Raw genomic sequence first — 27,574 nt, 5'->3', positions numbered from 1 at the left:
TAGCAAAAAAAAAAAAAAAATCTGATTGGGCTTCCCTGGTGGCGCAGTGGTTGAGAATCTGCCTGCCAATGCAGGGGACACGGGTTCGAGCCCTGGTCTGGGAAGATCCCACATGCCGCGGAGCAACTAGGCCCGTGAGCCACAACTACTGAGCCTGCGCTTCTGGAGCCTGTGCCCAGCAACAAGAGAGGCCACGATAGTGAGAGGCCCGCGCACCGCGATGAAGAGTGGCCCCCACTTGCCGCAACTAGAGAAAGCCCTCGCACAGAAACGAAGACCCAACACATCCATAAATAAGTAAGTAAATAAATAAATAATTAAAAAAAAAAAAAAAAAAACGTTAATGAACAGTGTTTGACATACCATCTTACAGTAAAGGGACTAGACAAAATTATAATTCCTACAGATCTTCTGTCTTTAAATGTATCTCACAAAATCAGTATATCTGTTTTTATTTTCTACTGAGCTATTTCTACTGAACGGTTTGGAAAGAAATCAATTGTTTTCAAAAGTAAACTTCAATATCAATTATAGGGAAGAAATGAAAGAAAGTGCTTAAAAAAAAAAAAGATAAAGATGAGAGGCACTGCTCCAAAGAGTTTTAAATGTCATTTGGTTTTCAAGTCTACATCTTATGAAAGTTTTCCTAGTGCTGTATCATACTCCAGCATGGCTGAGAGCAGCCAGATGAGCAAAACTTGCAAAATAAGAGCTGTAAACACCTGAGAAGTCGTTTTCATAGAAAGGCACTCTCCGTCACCAAGCAAGTGACAGCAACAGGGCTGATGAGTACTGAGGCCCCTTCTCTCTCCACCCCCCGCAGTGGCCTGGGCAAGTTATAACCTCTCCTCTCTAGAACCTTCCCTCTACACCTACTAGCTCCTCAACCTTCAAGTCCTTCAATCCGCGAAGGTAATAGCGCTACAGGTAAGGCGACCAGGGTCAGAGGATGCGGTGTCCCCAATTCCTCACTCGCCCCCAAACCATGATCGCGGCCCCCAGTCCACTATACAGACAGATTCTGATACAGAAGAAGGCTAAAACTTTTTCTTACAGAGGGCACCACCCGGAGCGTCGCCGGCAAACGCCCAAGGAGAGGGCGGGGTCTTCCCACCTCTTCAGACTCCGGCCCCAACATTAAGAGCTTCTTTCAGCCGGGATCGCTACCCTCAACTCCTCCCCCACCGCTGACCGACAGCCCGACCTCACCTGAGAGCGGTTCCACCAGGGAATGGCTTAGAGAAACCTCGGGAAGAGCGGTCCGGCGAGAGACGCCACCGAAGGCACAGTCATGGTCCGCCTTGTTCAGGCGACCAGTGCAGACACGCCTCGGCCGCCGCGCCTCCCGCCTCGAGGCGGTTCCCCCGCACCCCGGTACAGTCTCAGCCTCCCGCACTGCACGCCGGGAACGGCCTAGCTCCACTTCTCAGACTTCAGCGTCCAGGACGCCCCGGCCTCCAAGCAAACTGCACTCTGGGATTTGCAGTCCTCATCCCAGGCCTTCTCCCCGCCCTTAACACAGAGTCCAGGGACCCCGCTGCGGAATCTAAACGTAAAGCATCACCCACGGTCGTGAATAGTAGGCGACGCTTGCATCCGGGCTCTTGCTCCGGCCTCGGCTAGGTGGGAAATGCGTCGCTTAGCAGCCGCCGCCGCTATTACTCGCTCTAGATCCTTTGGCGGGATCCAGTGTCCGATTGGAACCGCGCTGGGGAGCGGTGAGGCGTGGCGGCGGGGCTCGGCTGGGTGGGTGCGGTAGCTGAGGGGCCGCCTCTGGATGCCAGGCTTGGTTTAGGTGGGTGGATCCTGGAGAGCGCGGACAGAGAGTTCTTCCCGCAAAGGTTCTTTAAGCCTAACGGCCCAAATAAACAACAGCCCCTTAGCCTTTCATTTGCAGTCCATCTGCCTTCCCCTCGCTTCAGCCTTGGTTTCTCGGGCCCAACTGCACTCATTTCAATCGTTTACTTTCTCGCTTTTTTTTTTTTCTTTTCCCCTTAATCCTAGCTCCTGTTTCTCAGAATCAGGGGTCAATTTCAGCCTCCCAAGCATCGAGCGCTTTGGTGGTATGGGGGCGTGGAGGAAGGGGGCACAGAATCTTAGTTCTGGCTTAGATTAGTTTAACCATGGAAGCCGTCATAATTTAGCCGATAAAATATCTGATGATTTGTCGCAACTGCTGTAATTTTGATCAAGGCTATTTTACCCACATATCTGTTATACAATTAAGGAGCCATACCTCTTTGCTAACATCGTGGAGAGTTGTAATAGCATAATCTGTAAAAACAGTAATGCTGTTTACCTTGAAAATGCTAATACCCACTTGTCTTGTTACAGAAAGTAAAGCACAGTGAAAGAATTCAAGATGCCACCTAATATAAACTGGAAAGAAATAAGAAAAGTTGACCCAGATGAGTTGCCTCGTCAGGAAGAACTGGCAGATAATTTATTGATTTCCTTATCCAAGGTACTTAATTGATAAATAATGTATAGATATATACATACAACTATGATAGTCTAAGTTGTCCCTGAAATCACTGAATGGTACAACTGGAAGATTTCTTGTATTTTGCTTAAGGGTTATAAAATATGAAATAGTTGCTTTTCTCTTTACTTAGGTGGAAGTAAATGAGCTAAAAAGTGAAAGTCAAGAAAATATGATACACCTTTTCAGAATTACTCAGTCTCTAATGAAGGTTTGTATACAGTAGGTTTTTTTTTTTTTCTTTTTTTTTTTTTTAATTTTATTTATTTTATTTATTTATTTTTGGCTGCGTTGGGTCTTCGTTGCTGCGTGTGGGCTTTCTCTAGTTGCGGCGAGCGGGGGCTACCCTTTGTTGCGGTGCCCGTGCTTCTCACTGCGGTGGCCTCTCTTGCTGCGGAGCACGGGCTCTAGGCACGTGGGCTTCAGTAGCTGTGGTGCGCGGGCTCAGTAGCTGTGGCACACGGGCTTAGTTGCTCCGCGGCATGTGGGATCTTCCCGGAACAGGGCTCGAACCCGTGTCCCCTGCATTGGCAGGCGGACTCCCAACCACTGCGCCACCAGGGAAGTCCCCTATACAGTAGGTTTTAATAATAGCTTTGACTATTAGAGAAAGTGTAAGAATCTCTTCTTAGATAATTTAATCTCTGTGAAAGTACTTTGTAAAATCTAAATGACCACTAAAAAATGAGATATCTTCAAATGTCAACTGAGAATTTTAGGTGAAAAACATTGCTAGTTTCTGCTCTAAAGTTCCTAAAAGAGTGTGTAGGGGAAACAGAATGGTTATGTTTAAAAAAGCATAAGGAGGTCCTATGTTAATTATGTTACAGTTTGTTACAGTAGCTGACTACTGTTGGGATTTGTTAGGAGGGGAAGAGATTTAGGTGTGAGAAAACTTTATAAAGGTCAAAGACAGATGAGTAGTTTTAGGTAAGTGGAGGGCAGTGGTAAAGTGTTAAGGAGATTTTAGAGCTGGAGGTTACTATAAATAAAAACTAGGAATAGAAAGTATGCATGTTCTTTACATTTAAGGAGACAAGTACAGAAAGTTTATAATAGCAGGTTGTAGAGGAAACAGTGTTGGGTATAGTTTAGAATAGGCTGTCTAGGGCCTTTAAAGACGTATTTTATGCTATCAGCAATTAGGAACCATTAAAGGTTTTTGAGCTATAATTGGTAGATACAAAAATATGCCTTAAGAGAGTTAAACTTATGAAGGAAGTTAGACAAAATTATGGACTAGAATAATGAAAATTAGAATAGAATAAAAGAGATAGTTGAAAACATTACAAAGAGAAAAGTTGCAATGCTACATGTAAGACTTGAGGGAAAAGAGGAATCAAAGATGTTTCAAACTCTTAGGAATCTAGAAATTATAGCGTTAAGAAAATCATCTATTCATTCAACAAATGTTTGCTGAATGTCTCCTTGTGCCAGGCATTGCAGGCAGTAAGTACTGGGATAGCAATACAAAACAAAATTCTTATTTTCAGTGCTTACAGTCTAGTGTAAAGGCATACTGAAATAACTTTTTTTTTTTTCTTAACGTTTAGATGAAAGCTCAAGAAGTAGAGCTAGCTTTGGAAGAAGTTGAAAAAGCTGGAGAAGAACAAGCAAAATTTGGTAAATGCCTTGGGGAAAAGATTATTATGGTGTTAAATAGTGGATTTCATTTATTCACTAAGCAGTGGAGAATTGGCTTTAATATATTGGGTTGACCAAAAAGTAAGATCTTATGGACAAATCCAAACAAAGTTTCTGGCCAACCCAATATTTTATAAAATGTGTATACTCAGTTTATTTTGAAAGATTTTTCTAGAACTCCTATTTCATGGATCAGGTACAAAATAGGTATTTTCTTATGTTACCTTATCATTACAATCATGATGGACTCTTTAAAAATTAATTTTATTATTTTATTGAAAATTATTGAAAAGTTTGTTTTGAGATAAATCTGACCAATTGAAACATTTATCTTTTTTTAATAGAAAATCAATTAAAAACTAAAGTAATGAAACTGGAAAATGAGCTGGAGGTATGTTCTTTTGTATTCCTTAGGGTGTAATCATTGTAAATATTATTTTCAATTATTATTTTAAAATTTTTTCTTTATAATTAGCTGGAAAAATCACTGGAATGATATTGTGTTTATAATTGTTTGTTCAGTATATATTTTACATGCCTATTTATGTATCTTAAATTCTACTAAGGATTGCACATCCAATTGTGAACAAAATAAAAACATTGAATAACCTCATGGAGCTTATAGTCCAGAGAAATATACAGAGAGATTACTATAACTGAGGTGGAATGAGGCATGTTGGAATTTGAGGAACAGTGACAGAAGGGTGTAGGAGAAGAGGTAGCTTTTGAGAAATCCAAGAGCCAAAATGTGAATGTATTGTTAAGGAACTGAATACATTGAGATTACTGAGACTGTGGGAAAGAATGTGATACAAATGGATTAGCCTTTATAAGGAGGAAGGACCTTTTTCCTTGGTAAAAGGGAGGAAGGAAGAATGGATATGAACAGAAGTTTTTGATGTTTGTAGGTTTAGTGCCTGGAATTTGAGAGGATGGAGAGGTCATCTGCTAAAAATAAGAGTGAAAGATGTGTGGTCAAATTTTAAAGAAGTCAGATAAAACCAGAAATATAGTGGAGAATGAACTGGAGATTTCAGTCTCTGGAGTCAGATAGTTTACGTTCAAACCCTGGTTTTTTAGCATGTTAACTCTGTGAATTTAGATGGTTTATTTTCTATTCCCTGTCGTATATCCAGCTTCTAGGGAAATACCAGTCATTCTCAATAAATACTTGTTAAGTGAGCTATGAAGTAAGATCGATTCTGTGTTAGTGTTTAGCAAGGCAACTACTATAGAATAGAAGGATAGGACAGTTGGAGATGTTGGTAAGAAAGTGCTTTTTGAAGGAGGTTAAGAGTAAGAAAAGTTTAATTAAGGTAGAAGAGTTACAGAACTGTATGCTAGGGAGATGAATGTGAAACAGATTAGATGACTAAAGGATTTCTGATGTTTTTGACTATGACCCAAAGTAACAGGAAAATGAAGCAAAATGTATTTAGTCTGCTGCAAAATTTTAAAGATAATCTAATTTTGGGTGTTCAATATAGTAGCACTAGCTACATGTGGACATTAGCATTTAAATTAATTACAGTTAAAGTTAAGAATTCAGTTCTTTAGTTGCACTAGCCACATTTCAAGTGCTCAGTAGACACATGTAGATAGTGGCTACTGTATTGGGCAGTGCAGAGAACATTTCCTTTATCCAGAAAGTCCTTTCAGATAACACTGGTCTAAATAGTCAGTGGTATGAGGGAAAGGGCAGGTTAAGAGCACCATGGCTCAGTGGCTAGGGTGGAGGCTCTGGTGATTTGTAGCCTGGTTTCAGAGCTCTGATGCTCAGGGGAAGCCTAGATAGTTCAGCTCAAAGATCGTTGTATGCCTTTGCACTTTACCCTGGTGTCTGTGGCTCAGCGGCTATAACAGAGCCTGAGTGATTGACTGTGAATTCTTCATACTCTGGATGGCTCAGGAAGAGCTTAAGGGGTTGTCAGCCTGTGAACTAAAGCTTAAATATGCTTAATAAAAAAAAATTGTTTTTAAGCAACATGATTTTAAACATCTCGTGCTGATTATGATAAAATTTAAAGTCAAGATAATTATTTTTGTTGTTGATTCATTTGAATCTCCAGATATAATGGAATTAATTTATACTTTTGGTTTATTACTTTAAGATGGCACAGCACTCTGCAGGTGGACGTGACACTCGCTTTTTACGAGATGAAATTCGCCAACTTGAAAAGCAGTTGGAACAAAAAGATAGAGAATTGGAGGACATGGAAAAAGAATTAGAGAAAGAAAAGAAAGTTAATGAGCAAGTAAGGCACAGTTTTTCAATGACTCTTAACTGTTCAAATTACCAAAAAACACCACCTGTTTATGCTTTTTATAATTATTAGTGACAGTTTCAATTTTTATGTTTTATGTTATTTGTGGGAATTGATGTACGCTTATTGCTAAGGTTTTATGTAACAGTTCATGTTGTCATCATGTCTTTAAAATATAATGGATCAGGTACATCTAGAGAATGAATATGACCTAGAGATTAATTCTTTATACATGGAGGTACCTTTTTCTCCGGACGTTAGAATTCTTCACATAAAGTTGATGATTTGATCTGGAATATTGGTATGAAGAAATTAATAGGCATTCAGAAACAATTGATTTGGTCTTCCCTGGTGGCACAATGGTTAAGAATCCGCCTGCCAATGCAGGGGACACGGGTTCGAGCCTTGGTCTGGGAAGATCCCACACGCTGCAGAGCGACTAAGCCCATGCACCATGACTATTGAGCCTGTGCTCTAGAGCATGAGAGCCACAACTACTGAGTCTGCTTGCTACAACTGTTGAAGCCCACGCGCCTAGAGCCTGTGCTCCACAACAAGAGAAGCCACCACAATGAGAAGACCGTGCATTGCAATGAAGAGTAGCCCCCGCTCGCTGCAACTAGAGAAAGCCCATGCACAGCAACGAAGACCCAATGCAGCCAAAAATAAATAAATAAAATTAAAAAAAAAATTTTTGATTTTCTTATTTTTCATAACATAGTTTGGGGAAAAAGATATTTATTTGTATTTATATTAGTAGTAGACTTGGAAATTAATCTTTTAGTGATGTATTCAATAATAATTTTTTAATTTTCAGGTGTACCTCACTTTATGTAATACGTAGGTTCTTAAAAAGTGTTAATCTCACCATTTTGTAAATCAATTCATATTTTAAACCATGACATGTCATCTTTTATACAAGCATAGTTTATTATTACCTCTTATGTTATACTTGTTATTTATAAAATAATTCATGCAATGTTCACTTAAATTTAGTTTGAGGAAAAAATTATTTTTTTGCTGATAAGTTTGTATTTCCTGTCAGAAAATAGTATGCTTTCTTTTTTTGCCTCAGCTGTCAGTGAACTTAGTCCAAAATCTGGTGCCTACATGTATTAACTGTCCCATCCCTGGTGCCCAGAAGCTTTTTCTCCCTTTGTGTCCTTTATAAGGTCAATATTGTATCACATCCTGATAATCTTATTTTGTCCATTGTTCTCTTGGAAATAGATGGTTATAAATTTTAAGTAAACGACATTGATTATGAGGTAACATTGCTATTTAAAAAGAATTCATCATAGACTGATTTGTAGGGAAAAGCATCCCCATTCTTGATATATCTATTTTATTATATAGTTTGGAAGTCATGTAAAAGTGAGCCACCTGTACAGTTTTTGCAGTGGAAAAAGTATGGATTGATGCCACCTGAAGGTTAGGAATAAGCTCCTAGAGGATTATTTGTTTAGTTGACTCAGTGAAACATAACAGATCTATAGATTTCTTAATCATGAAGCGTCCAACCTATGCTATACAGTAATAGAATTGCTTAGGGAGGTGTCCGTGTATGTGTTTTTCTGGGCTATTGTTCTTTTGTCTAGCCCATATATTAGTCAACTTCTCACCATTGATACCATACACTGTTAGCTAATCAGAACCACCATGTCCATTCATATCTTAGACTACTATCTTCATTCATAGGCACACACACAGACAACTTGAATATATGGCTTATGTACCTTTCCAGCTGCTAGATTTCTTGAAGTAGAATATGGATATGAGTTGCTTTAGCAATTTCTTCTTTGCCCTTAACCAGTCATTCAGTTTTACTGAGTACTTATAGCATGCCAGAGACTGTGCTAAATACTGAGGATACAGTGGGCAACACTATTCTGCTTCTCAACGATATTCACTGTCAATAACAAAGGTAACATAAGATAATATGATAGTCTGGGGATACATAAGGATATAAGAATAGTCTGGAGTACTCTGGGGAGGTATACCTGAGTCAGTCTTGAGGTTCAAGAAGTGATCTGTAAACTGAGACCTGAAATAAGAGTTAGCCTGGAAGAGGGAATGGGATGTAGGTGATGGTTAAGGAAAAGGCATTCTGGGTAGAAGATACAGTGTTTACTAAGACCTAGAGGTAAGAGATAGCATGGTGTATTCAGGGAACTACAGTTATTCATTCTGGCTGGAATATAGGTAAAAATAGCTAGTGTAGAGTCCTTACTATGTGCCAGATACTTTATATGCATTAATTCATTATTCCTCATTTGATACTTATATGAGAGAGGTGACATTTCCCCCAGGCTACAGGTGAAGAAATAGACACAGAAAGGGTAGGTAATTGCCCATGGTTACACAACTAATAAATGATAAAGCCAGGATTTGATCCAGATTTACTCAAATTCTGTGCTCTTATCTGCTGTGCTACCCTACCTTTCCAGCTTTAACATTTATGATCCTCTAGAGAGATAAGCAAAGGCCAGTACCTGAGGAATTTGGTCCTTTTTCCAAAAAGGAGCCAATGAAGGATTTTGAACTCAGGGATATCATGATCAGATCTGTACTTTTCAAGTTTACTTTCCTCTGTGGAGAGTGGATTGAAGGGGGCCAAGACTAGTAAGGAGACATTTGTGCTAAGTCAGTGTGATGATGGACTAATTAGTGACTGAGGGGGATTAGGGACATAGACATGTTTGAGGGATGTAAATGTAATTGGATATGATGAATGATTGGTTGTTGGTGAAGAGGGAGGAATGGGTAGTCCACCTAATTTTCTGGGTTGGGCCACTGGATAGGTAGATAGCGCCATTCACTTAGAAGTGACACAAGGGGAGTTTAGAAGGTTTGTGATTATTATTTGTTTTGTACCTGTTGAGTTTGAGGTCCCTATGGGCATATTCAAAAAGGATATCTGGATAAGAAACTCGAGAGATACTGGGTAGATGATAAGAATTTGTGGGTCATCAGCATAGATACTGAAGCAATAGAAGTGATTGTAAGGCAGATGTCTGAGGTATAGAAATGTCTAATGCAAGAGGAAGAGGTGCTTCAAGGAACAGCCCAAGAAAGGACAAATATCCAGAGTATGATGTTTCAAAACCAAGGGAAAGGAGCATCAGTAGTATTAAATGCTTTAGCCTTAAGTTCTTGACATGTCTCTTCTTGTTAAAATTTTCCAATTCAAAACAGGATGGGAGTGTTTCTTAACTTCCAGATGATAATAATAATAATGGTAAAATTCTAAGATTCATATAGCACATTGCATTTTATTATGAACTTTCTTTAAACTTTTATTTTTGAAAACTTTCTTATCTTCATAAAGATTGTAAGAAAAACAGTAAACACATACTCTTCATATAGGTTCACCAGATAACACTGTGCCACATATGCTTTATCTTTGTACACACAGACTTATTCTCCTCCTCTCCCCTCCCCTCCTTTCTTTTTTGCTGAGACATCAGAGTTAATTGCAGATATCATGATACTTCATACTTAAATATTGCAAATGTCATGATATTTCATTCTTAAATATTTCAGTGCGTTTCCACTGAAAGGAGAGGTATTTTCCAATATAACTACTTATATAATTAGCATACTCAGGAAATGTAATATCAATTCAGTACTGTTATCTAATATGTAGTCCATAATCAGATTTCCTCTATTGGCCCAATAATGTCCTTTTAGTCTCCCCACCCAATATCCAAGCATCCATGCTTCTTTTAACCATTATGTTCTACTGCTTTGTATTTCTAAGTAATTTAATGCTCACTGAGAGCAAAGAGTATTCTAGCTCTGGTAATAGAACTGCAAAATGATGAAGATCTTGGATGGAAGACTACTCATTATTAGGTTTTACGCTGGGGGAAGAGGGTAATGTTTTGTTTTCTGTATCCTTTGGTTAGAGGTTTTTGTTTTTTGTTTTATAATCTTTTAAACTCGACCTGCTTCATCCTTCCTAATCCTTAGTTAGTCAGTTTTCAAATTTTTGGCATATTATTCATGTCTTGGGTCGACATGAAGTCCTCAGTAGTTAAACATTCTCTACGTTATTGGAAAGGAACTGAAAACCTGGCATTACATAGAACTACTGCTGAATTTTATCTTATTTGTTTTTTGCTGTTTTAGTTGGCTCTTCGAAATGAGGAGGCGGAAAATGAAAACAGCAAATTAAGGAGAGAGGTTGGTAAAAAATTTTAGTAGTTGTGGTGGTTCAACAAAGATACTTACTAAAAAAGTGTTCATAAATTAATTCTGTAAGCAGAACTGGAATCGTCTAAGTAATTGATGTTTTCGAACCGTGATTTTATGATATGACTTTGTCTTAGGGAAATAGAAAATAAATTGGAAGGTGAGGCCATTAAGTACTACATTCATCTCTTAGGTCTATGTGGGTAAATCTTGCTTTGTTTTTTAAGCTGTTCTTTGCAAGTTTGCTAACTGAATATATGACTGGATTTCTGCCTTATTTCCTCTTATTTTATCTGGCATTCTTTTAAAACTTTTGTTTCTCATTAAATCTTACAAATTCTGATTATTATTTGGTTCTTCTGAGCCAAATAATGTTTGTACATTGTTTATCCTGATAGTGCTTATCTTTTTAACATAATCAAAAGTTTTTTTTGTTTTGGCTGGTAATTAATATTCTTTCTTTCTTTGATTATCCAAAATAATATCTCATTCTCCTAAAATTTTTTTTTTGTTTTCTTTAATTTCTAATTATTATATTTAATTATATATTGCCTTTCTCATTTCTAATTACCTTTTTCCTATCCTCTTCTGGAGAACAAACGTCTAAAGAAAAAGGTGAGGCTTTAAGGGTGGTGAAACCTTGGAATTTTAAAGATGTGTTTTGAGATCACTATTCAGAGGGTGAAATTTTGTTTCTTTGGATAGTTTTTTTAATAGAATACTGTGTTGATCTGCCTTCAGAATGAACAGCTTCGTCAGGATATTATTGACTATCAAAAACAAATAGATTCACAAAAAGAAACACTTTTATCAAGAAGAGGAGAAGACAGTGACTACCGATCACAATTGTCTAAAAAAAACTATGAACTTGTCCAATATCTAGATGAAATTCAGGTAAAATGGATAGAAGTCATTTCAAAGCAATGATCTTTATAAAACTTTAATTTCATTATAATATAAATCTAGTATTTAGCCCTACATTTCAATATATTTAGTATAAATCTGCAACTACGTATTTGTAAAACATGAAATAAATTGCATCTTTGAAGTTGAAAATCTTGCAAATTCATTCTTGTTATATGCCTATCTTGGCCATTGTTTAAGAACTAAGATTCTTACTTACACTTTTCTTGATATTTAATTTGATTTAACTGACCAACAGCAATTGATAATAAATATCTATGAAGAATTCTGTTTTCTCCAGCAGACACTTATGACTCCATTTAGTATTAATTTAAATTTTAGTTTCTTAAATTGTTTTTAACTGTAGCATCTTTACCTTTCTTAGACTTTAACAGAAGCTAATGAGAAACTTGAACTTCAGAATCAAGAAATGAGAAAAAATCTAGAAGAGTCTGTACAGGAAATGGAGAAGATGACTGATGAATATAACAGGATGAAAGCTATTGTGCATCAGACAGATAATATAATGGACCAGTTAAAGAAAGAAAATGATCATTACCAGCTTCAAGTAAGAATTCCTGTTAGACTGACTTATTTGGGCAGACTTCATATTGCCTCATTACTATTTATTTGAAACTAGAAAGTACTTTTAACTTTCTAGGGTATGAATTTTTGTCTTATGCTCTAGTATGTCATCTTATACTGTAATCTGTTGCCATGGTAATATATTTGTCTCTATGTGTTTCTCTAGTCCCCTTACATATACCCTGTAATTCCTGCCATGTAGAGTATATGGGTGATACCTGAATGAATGTGTAGATAGCAATCCTGCAAATTTTCTGCTAAAGCCTCTTAGAAGTCCTGTGGACCATCAAGCTTAATTTTATACCTTAAAATAAATACACTCTAAATATCATAGAAGCCAATATATTGTTTACTACTTACATGGGATTAAACCTGTTTAAAAAATAGAGTAATACTTAAAAATACAATACTCTAATGACAGAAAATAATTATACAACTGTAAAGATGCACAAACAATTAAAGGTCACCTTAACTACAGAACTGCTCCCATAATGAATATGCATTTGTAATGTATATGTATATATGTGCATGTGTATGCTTATCATGTGTGTAATATATGTGTAAATATTCATATACAACAAATACATGTATATTACACTAATTTGCAACAGTTCTTGAAATAATTGTTGCCTTTTAGGTGCAGGAGCTTACAAATCTTCTGAAAGCGAAAAATGAAGAAGATGATCCAATCATGGCAGCTGTCAATGCAAAAGTAGAAGAATGGAAGGTGCTTTTTTCAATTGCTATAATAGCTTTTTCATTTTCATTTTAGATGTCAATTTTTTAGTCTTAATTTTCTTTAAAGTTCTTGTACTAGTTAATGACATTTTTATTAGGCATTTTTAAAAGTGTATTAAATCTTTTAGCTAGAAAACTCTAAGAACTGTCGTGTGTAGACCTCTAGCTTATCTGTTGTTGAATGAGCTCTTCTACATCAATGAGTTAAATTTTAAATTTTAAATTTTCTGATAGAAATCTAAGTCTAAAATATAATATGTCATCTAAAATAGATAATTATAAATAAAATTTAAATGTTTTCACGTAAACCATAGGTACCTTGTATATATTAGTTATATAGTTCCAGGTTTAATTTTAGTTTTTCTGACTCTCCTTCCATGTTAGATTAATCAAGCTATTGGCATTCAGTGGAAATGAGAGTAAGGAAGTGGATCAGGAATGGAAGTAAGGGAAGGGATCTTTCAAAATCAACTGAGAAGTCTTTTCAAAAATCTGTTCCTCCTCACCACTCTCTAACTCCAACCATAACCCCCAGCCTTACCATATCAGAAGTTAGGATTGTGATGATTATATATTTTGAAAAAAGTCTAAAATGATTCTGAATAAATCTAATTTTAAAAGCTATCACTTTTATAGTCTTTGTTTCTAACAAGGTTCACATAAATCTTGTTGGCTATTTGAAATGATCATGTGGGAATCTCAGCTAACCTATATTTTAAACAAGAGCAGTAGCAGTGGAAATGAAGTTTATAGAATCAATCAGAGGTCAATAAACTTTCTGTAAAAGGCCAGGGAGTAAATATTTTAGAATATTTGGTTTCTGGTGTATCTATTCAACTCTGCTATTATAATACAAAGGCAGCCATAGACAATACATAAATAAATGAGCAAGGCTGTTTTCCCAATGAAACTTTACAGAAGCAGGCAGCAGGCCAAATTTGACCTATGAGCCATAGTTTACCAACCCCAGGAAAAAAAAGAGTTGTTTTTAATCGTTTAATTTTGGGGGAGAGATGTTAGCAAATGTATTCTTTTGCACTTTGTTTTTTTTTTTTTTTTTTTTTTTTATTTATTTATTTATTTTTGGCTGCGTTGGGTCTTTGTTGCTGTGCGCAGGCTTTCTCTAGTTGCTGCGAGCGGGGCCTACTCTTCCTTGCGGTGCGTGGGCTTCTCATTGCAGTGGCTTCTCTTGTTGCAGAGCACGGGCTCTAGGCACGTGGGCTTCAGTAGTTGTGGCATGTGGGCTCAGTAGCTGTGGCTCACGGGCTCTAGAGCGCAGGCTCAGTAGTTGTGGCGCACGGGCTTAGTTGCTCCGTGGCATGTGGGATCTTCCCGGACCAGGGCTTGAACCCGTGTACCCCGCATTGGCGGGCAGATTCTTAACCACTGCGCCACCAGGGGAGCCCTGCACTTTGTTTTTACTTAGTATCTTTTACTTAGTTTACATCAGTACATATGGTATTACTTTGTTCTTTTTAATGTAATTTTTCTTTGTAGATATGTATGTTATTGATTGCCTATTATGTGGCATTTAGGAGCTTTCCAATTTTTGCTGTTAGAAACAATGTTTTAATGAATATCCTTGTATATTTATTTTTAAAATGTGTATCTATAGAATAAATGCTACAAGTGTAATTGTGATATATATTGCAAATATATTCCTCTAGTTTGTCACTTGCCTTTTGGCTTTATGGTATTTTTTACTATGAAGTATTTTTTTTTATATTGCATAAATTTATTATTTTTTATGGCTTTTGGCCTCTGTATCATAGTTAGAAAGGATTCTGAGTATAAAATTGTTTTCTCATATTTTCTCTGGTATCTTCTAGTTTCATCTTTTACATGTAAATCTTTGAAGCATATATTATTTATTTTGGTATGAAGAGTGAGATATGGATGCAACCGAGCTACTCTGTTGTCTAAACATCATTTATTGAATATTTCATTTTTCTCCTACTAAGATACACTTCCATTTTTATTACATACAAAACTGTTGAATTTGAATTTATTTTGGGACTCTCTTCTTTATATTGATTGATCTGTTTTCTAACCATGTACACTTGTTTTAATTATTATGCTTAAATATTTGAAAAAGCTGTTCTCATTATTTATGTTTTTTAGATTCTTATAAATGTGCTTTTTAAATACAAATTTTAGAAATAGTTCTTTAAAATATTTTACTTATTTTATTGGATATGTATTAAATTTATAAATTAATTTATAGATTGATTTTGATATTTGGTCCTAGCAAAGAACACAAGGTACCTTTCATTTTTTTAAAATTGAGGTAAAATTGACATAACATGATACTAGTTTCAGGTATACAGTGTAATGATTCGACGTTTGTATGTATTGCAAAATGATTACCCCAGTAAGTCCAGTTAACATCTGTAACCATACATAGTTACGATTTTTTTTTTCTGGTGATGAGAACTTTGAAGATCCACTCTCTTAGCTATTTTCAAATATGCAGTACAGTATTAAAAAATGATGATTAGAGGCCATGAAGTGGATGGCAATGCCATAACCATATGCATGTTGTCAAGCCTGAGGACCTCTGCCATTCTTGTCTAGAGGAATGCTAGCCTTTTCCTTTCGTACAACATAACAAGATACCTTTTATTCATTCAAGATATTTTGTGCTTCTTAGTGTCATTTAATGTTTTCTTCATAAGAGATTAGTTGTACAAAACCTTTTGTAATTGCAGGGAGTTATTTATAGCTTAGTGTTCTAGGAATGGGTTTTGGAAACTTGAGATTGTCTAAAAGATTGAATTTCTTAAAAAGCAAAAAATACAGTGTATATTTTTGAATCATTTCTTATCTGAATTTCAGGTTGTATGCACAAAAGAACAGTGGTCATTCCAATAGTTGCTATTTTCTCACTTCAAAGAATTTTATTTCCTGTATTTTCTCGAAATCTGCTAATGGTATATATTAAAAATATTTACCATAAATGAGGAATGGTTTATTAATTTTCCTCATATGTAACAGATCCTATTTTGTTTATTTCTAGTTAATTTTGTCTTCTAAAGATGATGAAATTATTGAGTACCAGCAAATGTTACATAACCTGAGGGAGAAACTGAAAAATGCCCAGCTTGATGCTGATAAAAGTAATATTATGGCTCTACAACAGGTAAAACTTTCTCAAAATTTGGTTTATCAACAAGGTTTATTAAAGTTGGCAATGAAACTCTGAATTATGTCTTATTTATCTCCTGTGCCTAATCTAGTCACTTGCACTTTTGGGTATTTAATAAAGTCTTTTGAAGTTTCTTACACCGTCCAGTCCCAAGAAAAAATTAGAATTAAGTTTAGACTTAGGAATAAAATTATTTTATGTATTTTTCTCTATTGATGCAGATAATACATTTATTGTTTTGATTGGGAATTATTTAATAAAAAACTTTTAGAAATTTTTAAAATATCTTAATACTCTGTTACTAAAGTCTATTGTATTGTGTTTTAGTGCTGAAATATCCTGAACAATGTGAAATAAGCTAAAGTATGGTTATAATTTGTACTGTATAAAATTTTTTTTTTTATTGATAGTACAAATATATTCATATAGAAAGAAGTTACACTTGCATCAACTGTGCTCTCTAGTCATAGTCCAAAAGAAAGAAGGAAATTTGGGAAGTATTTGGAGAATAAGGACGATTGCAAGGGACAAGATTTTTGAATGAAGTACTGCAGGGGTGAAAGCTAAGTTGTGTAAAGGAAAAAAGCACAAGGTAAAACACAAACATAAAATGATAAAAAGATAGAATTAGATGGATGATGAAGAAAAGTAACACAAAAGGAGTCATAAGAAGCCACAAATATTAGAGAGTTCTGGAATTCGTATTTATGAGAGTGCTAGCCCTTATATCATCTTTAAGTACTAGAGTGATAGCAGTATTCCTACAGTGATTAGTGCAGTTGAGGTATACAAAATAGTAAAAGGCACAGTTTTGACTCACAAAAAATATATTCTATAGTCTTGTTGAAAAAAACAAGACCTACCTTTTCTCTTACTTTAAAAATGTAGATTAATATTCATAAAGTGATACTATGTAATATTCAAAATATTTTATAGGGTATACAAGAACGAGATAGTCAAATTAAGATGCTCACTGACCAAGTAGAGCAATATACGAAAGAAATGGAAAAAAATACTTTTATTATTGAAGATTTGAAAAATGAGCTCCAAAGAAACAAAGGTAATTCAATGTTTTATAAGTATATAGAGTCATTTTATATACCATTAAGTTTTTAAAATATTTTATTTGTATTAAAATGAAATTATGTTATGCCAACAGATATATTAGTGATTTTTCTTTATTTGAATTTTATATTTTTTAAAAAATTGTACAAGGTATTATTGACTACTGTATTTATGATATTAGTATTTACACATGTAAATGATGGCAGTATTTTCTATAGTTTTTCTCTGATGAAAATTACATTAACCTCTATTACCAGATGGGCTGTATAAAAGAAATGAAAAATGGTGATATAATTGTATTTATCCTCCTTTTTGTAATTAACAAAGAATGGGAGAAAATAAAATTTTGATCAGTGTAGCAACATCGCAGAGATTTTTCAGAAGTAATTGACTTGTCAACATTTGAATTAACCTTACCCAACTTGATATGTCATCATATTCTCCCTACCTTGGGTCATGCTAGCTTACCTAACTCATCACATCCTTTGAATGTAAGCCCTTACAACATTAGTGATCTTATATTTCCAAAACACTATATACTGTCGTTATACCAGAGCACATTAATGCAAACTATTCATAATAAGTTCATGACGTATTTATTGTAATTGCTGAAGATAAAAAAAAATTAGACACAAAGGGGAAATAATGAGTGAGTCTATGTGTGTGTTTGTGTGTAAGTGAAATAATGGTAGTGTGGTTGTAATTTAGATAGTGAGGCAGAAGCCTCACTGAGGAGATATTTGAACAAAGACTTAAAGAAGATGAGGGAGTGAGCCATGTGGATGTCCCTAAGCAGTGAGAATAAGTGCAGGGCACTGAAGCAGGAGTGTACTGAGCATGTCTGAGGAACAACAAAGCAGCCTTTGTGGCTGGAGCAGGGGGAGCAAGTGGGCAGTAGTAGGTGATGAGATCAGAGAGGTAACGAGGGGCCATATCATATGGGGCCTCACAGTTCATTGTAAGGACTTCGGCTTTTCTTTTAAGTGAGAATGGACATCAAAGAAAATTTCTGAAGAAAGGAGTGATATATTTTGACTTGGACTGTGTCTGCCATAGGCTTTAGGAGTGGTAAGGAGAGAAGCAGGGAACCTGTTATGAGACTACTGCAATAACCTGGAGACAGCAGTGGAGTTACATGTAGTCAGTTCTGGATGTATTTTGAAGGTGATAGAAACGAAATTTGCTGACAGATCAGATGTAGGATGTAAAAGTTATCAGGGCTTTTGGTCTGAATGCTGGGGAGGGCTGTGGAAAGAGCAGGTTTAGAGATGGTCAGGTACTTAGTTAAACAGGACATGTTAAGTGTGAGATGCCTATTAGACATCTGAGTGAAAATGTTAAGTAGGTACTTGTATATATGTCTGAGGTTCATGAGGACAGTCTAGGCTAAACATATTAATTTGGGAACTTTATGCATAAAAATGGTACTTGAAGTCATGAAAACTGGCTGAGATCATCAAAGGAGAAAATGTTGGTTAAAAAGAAAAATCTTAAGACTGAGCCCTGGGATGCTTTTACTTTAGAACTTGGGGAGATGAAAAGGAACAACCAAAAAGACTGGGAAGGAATGACCAGAGAGATGGGAGGAAAACCAGGAGCATGTAGAGCCCTGGAACTCACATGTGGAATGTCATCAAGGAAGAGCTTAAGCAACTGTGTTCCGTACGGTATTCACTGCTGCTGCTAAGACAAGAGGAGCACTGAAAATTGACCACTGGATTTAGCAGTGATCATTTTTGGTTCAAGAGAAAATGGGTAGAGATGAAATAGAGCCAATACAGAGACTTTTGAGTGCTGTTTCTGTGAAGGAAAGGAGAAAAATAGAGTGGTAGCTTGAGGGGAAAGGGGGATAAAGAAAATGTTTTTCTCTTTTAAATGGAAGAAATAATCATGCTTCTAAGTTAATAGGAAAGATCCATTAAAGAGGAAGCAGTTCATGAATTGATGAAGCAAGGGAGGGAGAGAAGGACTTCTGGAGTAATATTCCTGAGAAGGCAATGGGATAGGATCTAGTGTTCAGTGGAGTAGTTGGCTTAGGAGCACAGAGAGTTCATCCATAGTAACAGGAAGAAAGGTGGAGTGTATAGTTACCGTCAGATGTGGCTGGGTAGATGTCCTGACAGTAAAAGTTTTGGTTTTCTCAGTGAATGAGGGAGCAAGGTTCTCAGCTGAAAGTGAGGATAGAGGCAGATATATTAGAAGTTTGAGGAGAGAGAAGTCAAGAGAAGGTAGGAAATGGTCATCTGGAAGAATGAACCAGACCAGGGAAGTATAGTGTGATTGTTGAGCAGCATCAAGGCCCACTTGCTATACTTATTTCTACATGTGTCTGTATTATGTATGTATTAGAATTATTCTTTGACAGCTTAAATTGCTTTAAAAGGATCACTGATGTTGTGGGGTTTGCATATTCCAGGCACCAGGAGAAAAAGTGGCGGTTGATCTCTGCTGTCAAATAAGGAAGAGGTCTTATATAGTGACACTTCTGTCAGTCTGTAGTCATGTAATTCCTAAAGTCCACAGAAGGTGTGTGTACTAGAGTATACTCTGTATCTTGAATTTAACTTGTACATGACAGTTAATGGTGTTCTCCCTTCATTGGTTAGGATTAGTTTTAGCTCGCAGAAGCATCTGAAAAATGGTGGCAAAATCAAGATAGAAGTTTATTTCTCACTTGTGTATTGGTCTAGAATTAGGCAGTCTAGGGTATTGCCTTCATCTGCCTCATGCAAAATGGAACTTTACCCTCACATCCAATCCCAAACAGCGAGGTAGAGGAAGAGGAGGCAAGAAGCAAAGGGCATGTACTGAAGGATAGGCAGGTAATATATTGTGGAGGGCCTTGCAGAAGAAAGGGAGAATAGATTTTAGGGACAGGAGCCTCTGTCACATTCTCCAGCTAGGCTGTTCACTCCAGAGAACAGGGCTCACTTCTTATAAACATGTGTGATCTCCCACACTAGTCCAGTGCCCGTATGTAAGTATATGCCCTATAAATCAGTAGATGTTTATTATGGATGAGTGTAAGAATGATTGTCAGTAAATTTTAGAATGATACGAATACTATATTTTGGTCTTAGCAATAGTTTGTTAAGATGTACAAGTAGGAATTTTTAAACTATTAGTTACAGTTAAGTTTAGCTGCAAGTGACAGAAAAAAATCAAATGTAACAATGGTTTAAACAGGATGGAAATGTACTTTTCCATGATATAATCAAAGTTGAGGCAACTAGTTTAGTGTAGGTGAGCTACTTGTAGAAATACCAGATACCAGGGACCCTATATCTTGTTGCTTTGACTATCAGCATGTGGCTTCCATCTCATGTTCTAAGGAGACTGTTTGAGTTCCAGCCCTAATGTCCATATTCCAGCTGGCAGGAAGGAGGAAGGAGAAAAGAAGGTTTCACTCCTCTCCTTTAAAAACATTTCCTGAAATGTGCACATGGTCTTTCTGTTTATATCCTATTAGTCTCATGACCACACCTAGCTACTGGAATGTAAGTAGAAATTTAGTCTTTATTTCAAGTGGCCATGTGTCCATCTAAAAATCCATAGTTCTATTACAGTGGACGAAAGGGAGCTTAACTATTAGAAACAGCAGCCTTTGCCACAATTATCATTCTTTGTAAAGCAGTGTTTTCCAATCTTTTATAATCTGTACCCTTTCAGCTAAGATTTTATTAAAATTTCCTTTTTAGTTTTATAAATAAAACCAAATCAAAACTTTATTTTACAAATATAAAATTACAATTTTAAATGGACTTTTTTTAGTGACATACCACTTTTCCTGCTTCCCATACTGGAACCAGTGTTTTATAGGAGTAAGTAGTCAATTCAGTTCATTCATGATTTTAATTTTTACCCTGTAGGAGCTTCAGCACTTTCTCAGCAGACTCATTACATGAAAATTCAGTCTAAGATTCAAATTTTAGAAGACAGAACTAAAGAGGCTGAGAGAACAGCTGAACTGGCTGAGGCTGATGCTAGGGAAAAGGATAAAGAACTAGTTGAGACTTTGAAGCAATTAAAAGATTATGAATCGGTATGTATTTTTATCTTGTCAATCAAGGAGCTTAGAATTATTCTTGCCACTTATAGACTGTTCTGTGCCATTTTCTGTATACCATTTAAAAACATTCCAGAAGTATCTCGTGATAAAGATTATCCTAATTGATTTATACTGAAGTGTTCAAACTTTTGTGCAGCCTTTACTTTTTGGCAGAATTGTTTTCAAACCATTTGATTAAAGCATTTTGCCCAGATAATCAGCTTTGGTGAGGCAGCAGGATTAGATTCTTCGTAATCTGTGTCATTGTACCACCATGTAGATGTGACACCACTGATTAGTTGTCTAAAAGTTGTAACAGAGGCAGTTTTAACACCTACTGTGCCAACACAGCCTTACTTTGTACTTTCTATATTTTTAAATCTGATTACTGCTAAGTCAGGCAACTAATAACCTACATATTCTAATGGTATTGCTGATTCTCCCTTACTATTCCTTTTCTATATTTTGTTAAGTGTTTTATGTGTAATATTCTGAGTCACTTTGCCATTAGGATGCTGTACTGGGAAATTTCAACTGTTCCATTTCCCGTTATTATTATTACTGGATTTGTTTTTTAAAAGTAGAGTAAAAAACACAGTTTACAGATGTCAATCTTAGTTATATGTGCACTTCCCCTCAGACTTAATAAGAAAACAAATTCATGAATTTGACAATTTATTCAAATAAACAATGTTATATTTAAATTATAATGGGTATTTTTCAGGGAGTTTATGGCTTAGAAGATGCTGTTATTGAAATAAAGAATTGTAAAAACCAAATTAAAATAAGAGATCGAGAGATTGAAGTATTGACAAAGGAAATCAATAAACTTGAATTGAAGATCAATGATTTCCTCGATGAGAATGAGGCACTTAAAGAGCGTATGGGTAAGTCATCTTTTAAGATATGTAGTTTGCTCAACCTAATTGTCAAGTCATTTTTTTGTTGTTTGTGATTATTTTTAAATAGTTGGATGCTTTTTTTTTTTTAATAATTCCTCCTATAAAAATATTTAAAACAAGTAAAAATGGAGCTGTTCCAGTTGAAGTGGGATTATGGATTTGATGGAGCTGGGATGGTGGTCGGGCAGACCTGGAGCACTGCTATATTCAGTCCGAGATCTCCTCAATAATAATTGCATGCTTAAAAAAAGGAAAGCTACTTAGTTAATACCACTGTTAGAAGTTAACCTTTTTTTTTTTTTTCCAACAAAAGTAGTTTGTTAGTTTGCAAAATGCTCTAGTTTCAGATGAATGCATGGGGACATTTAGAAATACTGTTTAATCCTTTTTAAGACTTTTAAATACTTGACTTTTATAATTTGCACTAAGTTTTACTTGAGTATTTTAAGGTTACTATTGATTCTAAGAAGTAATTAGTAAATATAGCTTGAGAGTTTATATATTGATATCAATAAATATTTCATTAGTGAATATTACTAGTTTGAATGTTACAACAGTCCAATCTAAATTGCTACTTTAAAATGGAAATAAATATCTAAATCATGATTTCAGTATACTTGGTAAATACCAGTTAATGGTTTCTTAGAGCTAAAATGATCACCTGTAAAAACTATTCTCTAAAGGAAGGAAAAATAAATATTTTATACATATTATTTATTTGTAAAAAAGTGTCTATCTAGGACCCAGAGTCATGCCAGGACCTCAAGTTAGACTTAGTCTAATCAACTTGATCTATCAGATCATGGCCAACTTCAGTCTGGACATTCCTAAAGGTGACTGAGCCATCACAAACACCAGATTTTCTGTTTTTTAAAGACCCCAAATCTTGCTTTAGAATTACTTGAGACAATCTTGATATCTGGTTTTCAGAGCATAGCTGCTTAGTAATGGGAAGTTAGGAAAGAGGCACACTGAGAGCATCAGTCTAGTCATGATAAAATATAATTGATATTGATATTAATATTGACTACTATGTGCCAAGCACTGCTATAAGTACTTTATTTGGGTTAATTTTATTATACCCCTGACAACAAGCCAAAAAGAAATACGTGTATACATTCATACACATGTAGTGTAATACATATAGTACTATCCCTACGTGTATAGATTCATACACATGTAGTGTAATACATATAGTATTATCCCTACAACCAGTTAATAGTTGAAAGTGGGAATTGAACCCAACTCTGTTTTATTACAAAGCTTCTGTTTTTAATACATTATAGTACCTCTCTGACAGTCCAACATGGAAGACAGATCATAATATGTCTTTGTCAGGATTTCCATTAATAATTGTGATAAAATTTTAGCTTGTATGGTTACAGTTCAAATACCTGAAAAATTCTTGAACAAAAAGTCCCCCATTCTGCAGTGATGCTGGCTAAATAGATTATAACCAGTTGCTTGATGATAACCAGTTGCTGGATGAAGTTTTCATAGTTCATTTGAATATTAATAAGGTTTTAATCATTTTTCTTTTTATTTTAGGCCTTGAACCAAAGACAATGATTGATTTAACTGAATTCAGAAATAGCAAAAGTTTAAAACAGCAGCAGTACAGAGCTGAAAACCAGATTCTTTTGAAAGAGGCAAGTGCAGTAGTCAATTGGTTATTTTCCTGGTTGAAGTAAAGAAAAATACTAACAATTTTAATTTTGTAGATTGAAAGCCTAGAGGAAGAAAGACTTGATCTGAAGAAAAAAATTCGTCAAATGGCTCAAGAAAAAGGAAAAAGAACTGCAACTTCAGGTATACTGTTATTCCAAACCTTTAAAAGAATCATTGGAAAATGAACTGTCTGGATCTGTAATTTTCTATATGTTAGAAATAGGTATTGCTGTATTACTGTGGTTTTGCTACAAGTTTGATAAATGAAAATAATGGCCTGATGAAGAGTGTATGAGTGAGTGTCATTGAGTTTAGTCCTAAATCTAAACAGTTAAAAGAATAATAAGTGAACAAAAAACAAACATCAGAATCATGGACTTTTGAAAAATTTACAGTATAGTCTGTATTAATTTCTAGACAATCCCAGTATGTTGTGATTAGTAATAATAAAACTTAGTAATTTTTGTCAATATAAATTACTGTTAATTTTTTCTTTTTCCTTAAAAGCTATGCATTGGAAACTTTAATTGTACATTATTCTTTACTAAGTGAAAGTAATGTTTTATTGAATAAAAATTAACAATTTTTTGTTTTGTTTTATCTTACATGATATAAAGAGAACAGTTGGTTTATTTTTTAATAGCTATTACAGTGCTTTTTTGTAAGACCATAGAGAAGGAATTTTTTTTTCTAACTTGGCCCAAACCCACAAGTATCTATGAATAATAGAGGGTTTTTTTTGTTTGTTTTTGTTTTGTTTTTTTTAGCATTATGCTGTCTATAGTACAATACATCAAAAATTTCTAGAAGGGCAAAACTTCATAATTTATTAGTGTATTAAGCAATTTAGTCATTACTCATGATTCTTATCTACGTTCTTAATATGTGTCTTTTAACTATTTTAGTACTTATTAATAGGAGAAAAGAATGATAGAGAAGATAAAATTTGTAATTGTTTTTCATTAATATCTTTTTTTAAGATTATTTTTATTTTATTTTATTTATTTTTTTGAATATGTCTTTATTGGAGTATAATTGCTTCACAATACTATGTTAGTTTCTGTTGTACAACAGAGTGAATCAACCATATGCATACATATATCCCCATATCCCTTCCCTCTTGAACCTCCCTCCCACCCTCCCTATCCCACCTCTCTAGGTCGTCGCAAACCACAGAGCTGATCTCCTTGTGCTATGCTGCTGCTTCCCACTAGCTATCTGTTTTACATTTGGTAGTGTATATGTGTCAGTGCTACTCTCACTTTGCCCCAGCTTCCCCCCACGCCCCCTCCATGTCCTCAAGTCCATTCTCTATGTCTACGTCTTTATTCCTGCCCTGCCACTAGTTTCATCAATACCATTTTTTTTTTTTAGATTCCATATATATGCGTTAGCATACGATATTTGTTTTTCTCTTTCTGACTTACTTCACTCTGTATGACAGACTCTAGGTCCATCCACCTCACTACAGATAACTCAATTTCGTTTCTTTTTATGGCTGAGTAATATTCCATTGTATCTTAAAAGCTTTTGCACAGCAAAGGAAACCATAAACAAGACGAAAAGCCAACCCTCAGAATGGGAGAAAATATTTGCAAATGAAACAACGGACAAACGATTAATCTCCAAAATATACAAACAGCTCATGGAGCTCAATATCAAAAAATAAACAACTCATTAATATCTTATTAAAAGTGAGCTAAATCAGGAAGTTGTATGGGAGGCTACATATAGATCAAGGATTTTGGAAATATTCTACCTTTTGTTTGAGTTAAAACTTGATTCTAGTTTTTAAGAGTTAAAGTATTAGAATAATAGCAGAGTTATTTTTATGTTTCTCATTTGTTAATTCTTTTATATGTAGGATTAACTGTTGAGGACCTGAACCTAACTGAAAACTTTTCTCAAGAGAATAAAATGGGAGAAAAAAAATTTGATTTCATGAGCCTCAAAAATATGAGTGAAGCACAATCAAAGGTAAATAGTAAGGTACTGCTATGGTGAAGAGAATAAAGAAAAATATTATTATCAGGGCTTTCATTTCTGCCCCCATTATCTCATTTTGGACATTGCTTCTTTTTATACTTGTTAAATAAAAGGAAAATGTTTTATTTCAATAACCTGTCAATCCCAAAATTCATTAATGAGACATTATTTACTCTGAATACAGATTAGGAGTTCAGATAAAGTAGAGCTGCACATAGGAGACCATCATTCAATATTCCACAGTCATATCAGAATGAGCCTGAAGAGAATATGACCATAGGATCATTATCAAGAATGTTATCTGAAATTCGTCATAGTGTAGAAAGTGAAGTGGATCCTTTTGTCTCTTTAACTAGACATTCTTCATCTATACAAGTGAAAGATAATATTTCGCCTCCAGAAACTATTACAATAAGAGAGATTTTTAAAGCACCCTGTCTACAGTCTTTAACAAATCTAGAATCATTAGTCAATACCTTTAGTAGGGAGAATCATGAAGAAATAAATGACCATTTATACTCTGTTTCTGATGAGTCTATGAAGAAAGTATCAGGAAGCCATCAGGCACTTGAGAAGACTAATTTCACACAAAAAAGTGATTCTTCTTTACGAGCCTTATCAACAGCTTCAGACTTAATGCAGAAGTTATCACTTAGGCAAAAATCTGCAATACTTTGTCAACAAATTCATGAAAATAGAGCTGACGTGGCTAAATCACAAGTAGCAACATCAGAAGATGAACAGGTTCATACCCCAATAAACTACGCTGATACCAATTTCAAAGAAGATGTAGGAAAAAGTGAAGTACCCGTACAGACAGAGATTTTGAAAAGTAAACTTGAAGTTAATGTTCTGGACCCTGTGCCAATTACTGCACAATCAAAATTATCTCAGATAGATCCACTTGCAAATCTTATAGAACAGCTACGGACAGAACTAATATTTCTTAGATCTCAGGTGAGCTCTCCTCCAAATTACATTCCTGGGATTTTTTTTTTTAATTCTTTTTTATGACTTCTCTAACAAAATTCGATAAGTAGCAATTATAATAAGAATTCTTTTATGTTTGCACATTAACACTAATTTATACACATTCTGTCTTTTAAAAGATCTAAAAATGCAATACATCTGAAATGAACTCATTGACTTGCCTAATTTATTAAATGTTTCTTTAGAATGAAGCCATAGCACAGGATTTATTGATCAAAGAAGCACAGAGTAGAAATGCAGAAATAGAGCTTGAACGTCATAGAAGCCATTGAAGCCATTGAAACCAGGCAGAACGGGTAGTGTAAAGGCAGATCATTAGAAGAGATGATTGTGGTGCCAAAGACAAAAACCTTCCTTATCTGTTTGCCTTTTGCCATGGGTGTGGGGTGGGGGGGAGGGAGAAGGTGGGAGGAGGATCATTATCTGTTTTACCTTTTAGATTTTATTTTATTTTTGTGAGTGCTGCTACATTTCTATAGCTTGCTGTGGGTGTGTTAAACCTCGATTGGTCAAACTTCTTTAAACTTCAAAACTATAAACTATTGTCATTTTTTTAAAAAATCAATTTTTTTCTCTTTATGTTTTGTTTAGAATGAATTTCTTTCAAGAGAACTAATTGAAAAGGAAAGAGATTTAGAAAGAAGTAGAACAATAATAGCCAAATTTCAGAATAAATGTAAGTCACTATTATCTCTTATTTTTCTTATTTAGTCTGTACTGAAAATTATGGGGTTGAAAGGACTTTACTACATTCTGTTTTCTAGTCTGTTTTAGCCTTAACTAACTCTATAATGTATAGACTTCCGTCTCTCATTCATCTATTTGGTTTGCCTTGCTATATTCATTTTCAGAGCATGTTATTAATCTGAATTTATTGTGATGATAAATAAGTCTATTTTTCTCTTTTATTCTCTAATGAAAGTACAGTTAGAAAAACAAATTTAAGAAATTTTTAATGTA

The 27,574-nt window shown here is 35.0% G+C and overlaps 2 protein-coding genes and 1 non-coding gene across 9 annotated transcripts in view; 1 reads left to right on the top strand and 2 right to left on the bottom strand.

Annotated features, from left to right (window-relative positions):
• TMTC3 (transmembrane O-mannosyltransferase targeting cadherins 3) overlaps positions 1–1,418 on the bottom strand; it is a 166,605-nt gene extending 165,187 nt beyond the window's left edge. For all 4 annotated transcript variants that reach the window (XR_009505425.1, XM_059936639.1, XM_059936638.1 and 1 more), the window contains exon 1: positions 1,210–1,418. The gene's annotated coding sequence lies outside the window, so the exon portion shown is untranslated. The remainder of the gene's footprint in view (positions 1–1,209) is intronic.
• Positions 1,419–1,563: 145 nt separating this feature from the next.
• The window catches only part of CEP290 (centrosomal protein 290), a 95,568-nt gene continuing 69,557 nt past the window's right edge, over positions 1,564–27,574 (top strand). Inside the window, exons 1-18 of one of the 4 annotated variants that reach the window (XM_059936632.1) lie at positions 1,564–1,718; positions 2,335–2,464; positions 2,616–2,693; positions 4,036–4,105; positions 4,471–4,517; positions 6,238–6,381; positions 10,522–10,575; positions 11,326–11,478; positions 11,873–12,055; positions 12,710–12,799; positions 15,827–15,949; positions 16,892–17,015; positions 20,890–21,062; positions 21,793–21,955; positions 23,519–23,619; positions 23,692–23,779; positions 25,503–25,615; positions 27,206–27,290. In XM_059936632.1, coding sequence (XP_059792615.1) covers positions 2,363–2,464; positions 2,616–2,693; positions 4,036–4,105; positions 4,471–4,517; positions 6,238–6,381; positions 10,522–10,575; positions 11,326–11,478; positions 11,873–12,055; positions 12,710–12,799; positions 15,827–15,949; positions 16,892–17,015; positions 20,890–21,062; positions 21,793–21,955; positions 23,519–23,619; positions 23,692–23,779; positions 25,503–25,615; positions 27,206–27,290 — 1,891 coding nt within the window. In that variant the 5' untranslated portion in view covers positions 1,564–1,718; positions 2,335–2,362. Of the gene's footprint in view, positions 1,796–2,334; positions 2,465–2,615; positions 2,694–4,035; positions 4,106–4,470; positions 4,518–6,237; positions 6,382–10,521; positions 10,576–11,325; positions 11,479–11,872; positions 12,056–12,709; positions 12,800–15,826; positions 15,950–16,891; positions 17,016–20,889; positions 21,063–21,792; positions 21,956–23,518; positions 23,620–23,691; positions 23,780–25,502; positions 25,616–27,205; positions 27,291–27,574 lie in introns of all 4 variants that reach the window. The other 3 variants (XM_059936635.1, XM_059936634.1, XM_059936633.1) reach the window with 3 other exon arrangements.
• Positions 15,293–15,416, bottom strand: LOC132373863 (U6atac minor spliceosomal RNA). Its single transcript, XR_009505520.1, has one exon. It is a non-coding gene; the product is annotated as a U6atac minor spliceosomal RNA (small nuclear RNA).

This window comes from Balaenoptera ricei, chromosome 10 (genome assembly GCF_028023285.1).
Source record: "Balaenoptera ricei isolate mBalRic1 chromosome 10, mBalRic1.hap2, whole genome shotgun sequence".
NCBI lineage: Eukaryota > Metazoa > Chordata > Mammalia > Artiodactyla > Balaenopteridae > Balaenoptera > Balaenoptera ricei.
Note: the sequence above shows the minus strand (reverse complement) of the source record. Positions and strands in the feature narration are given on the sequence as shown.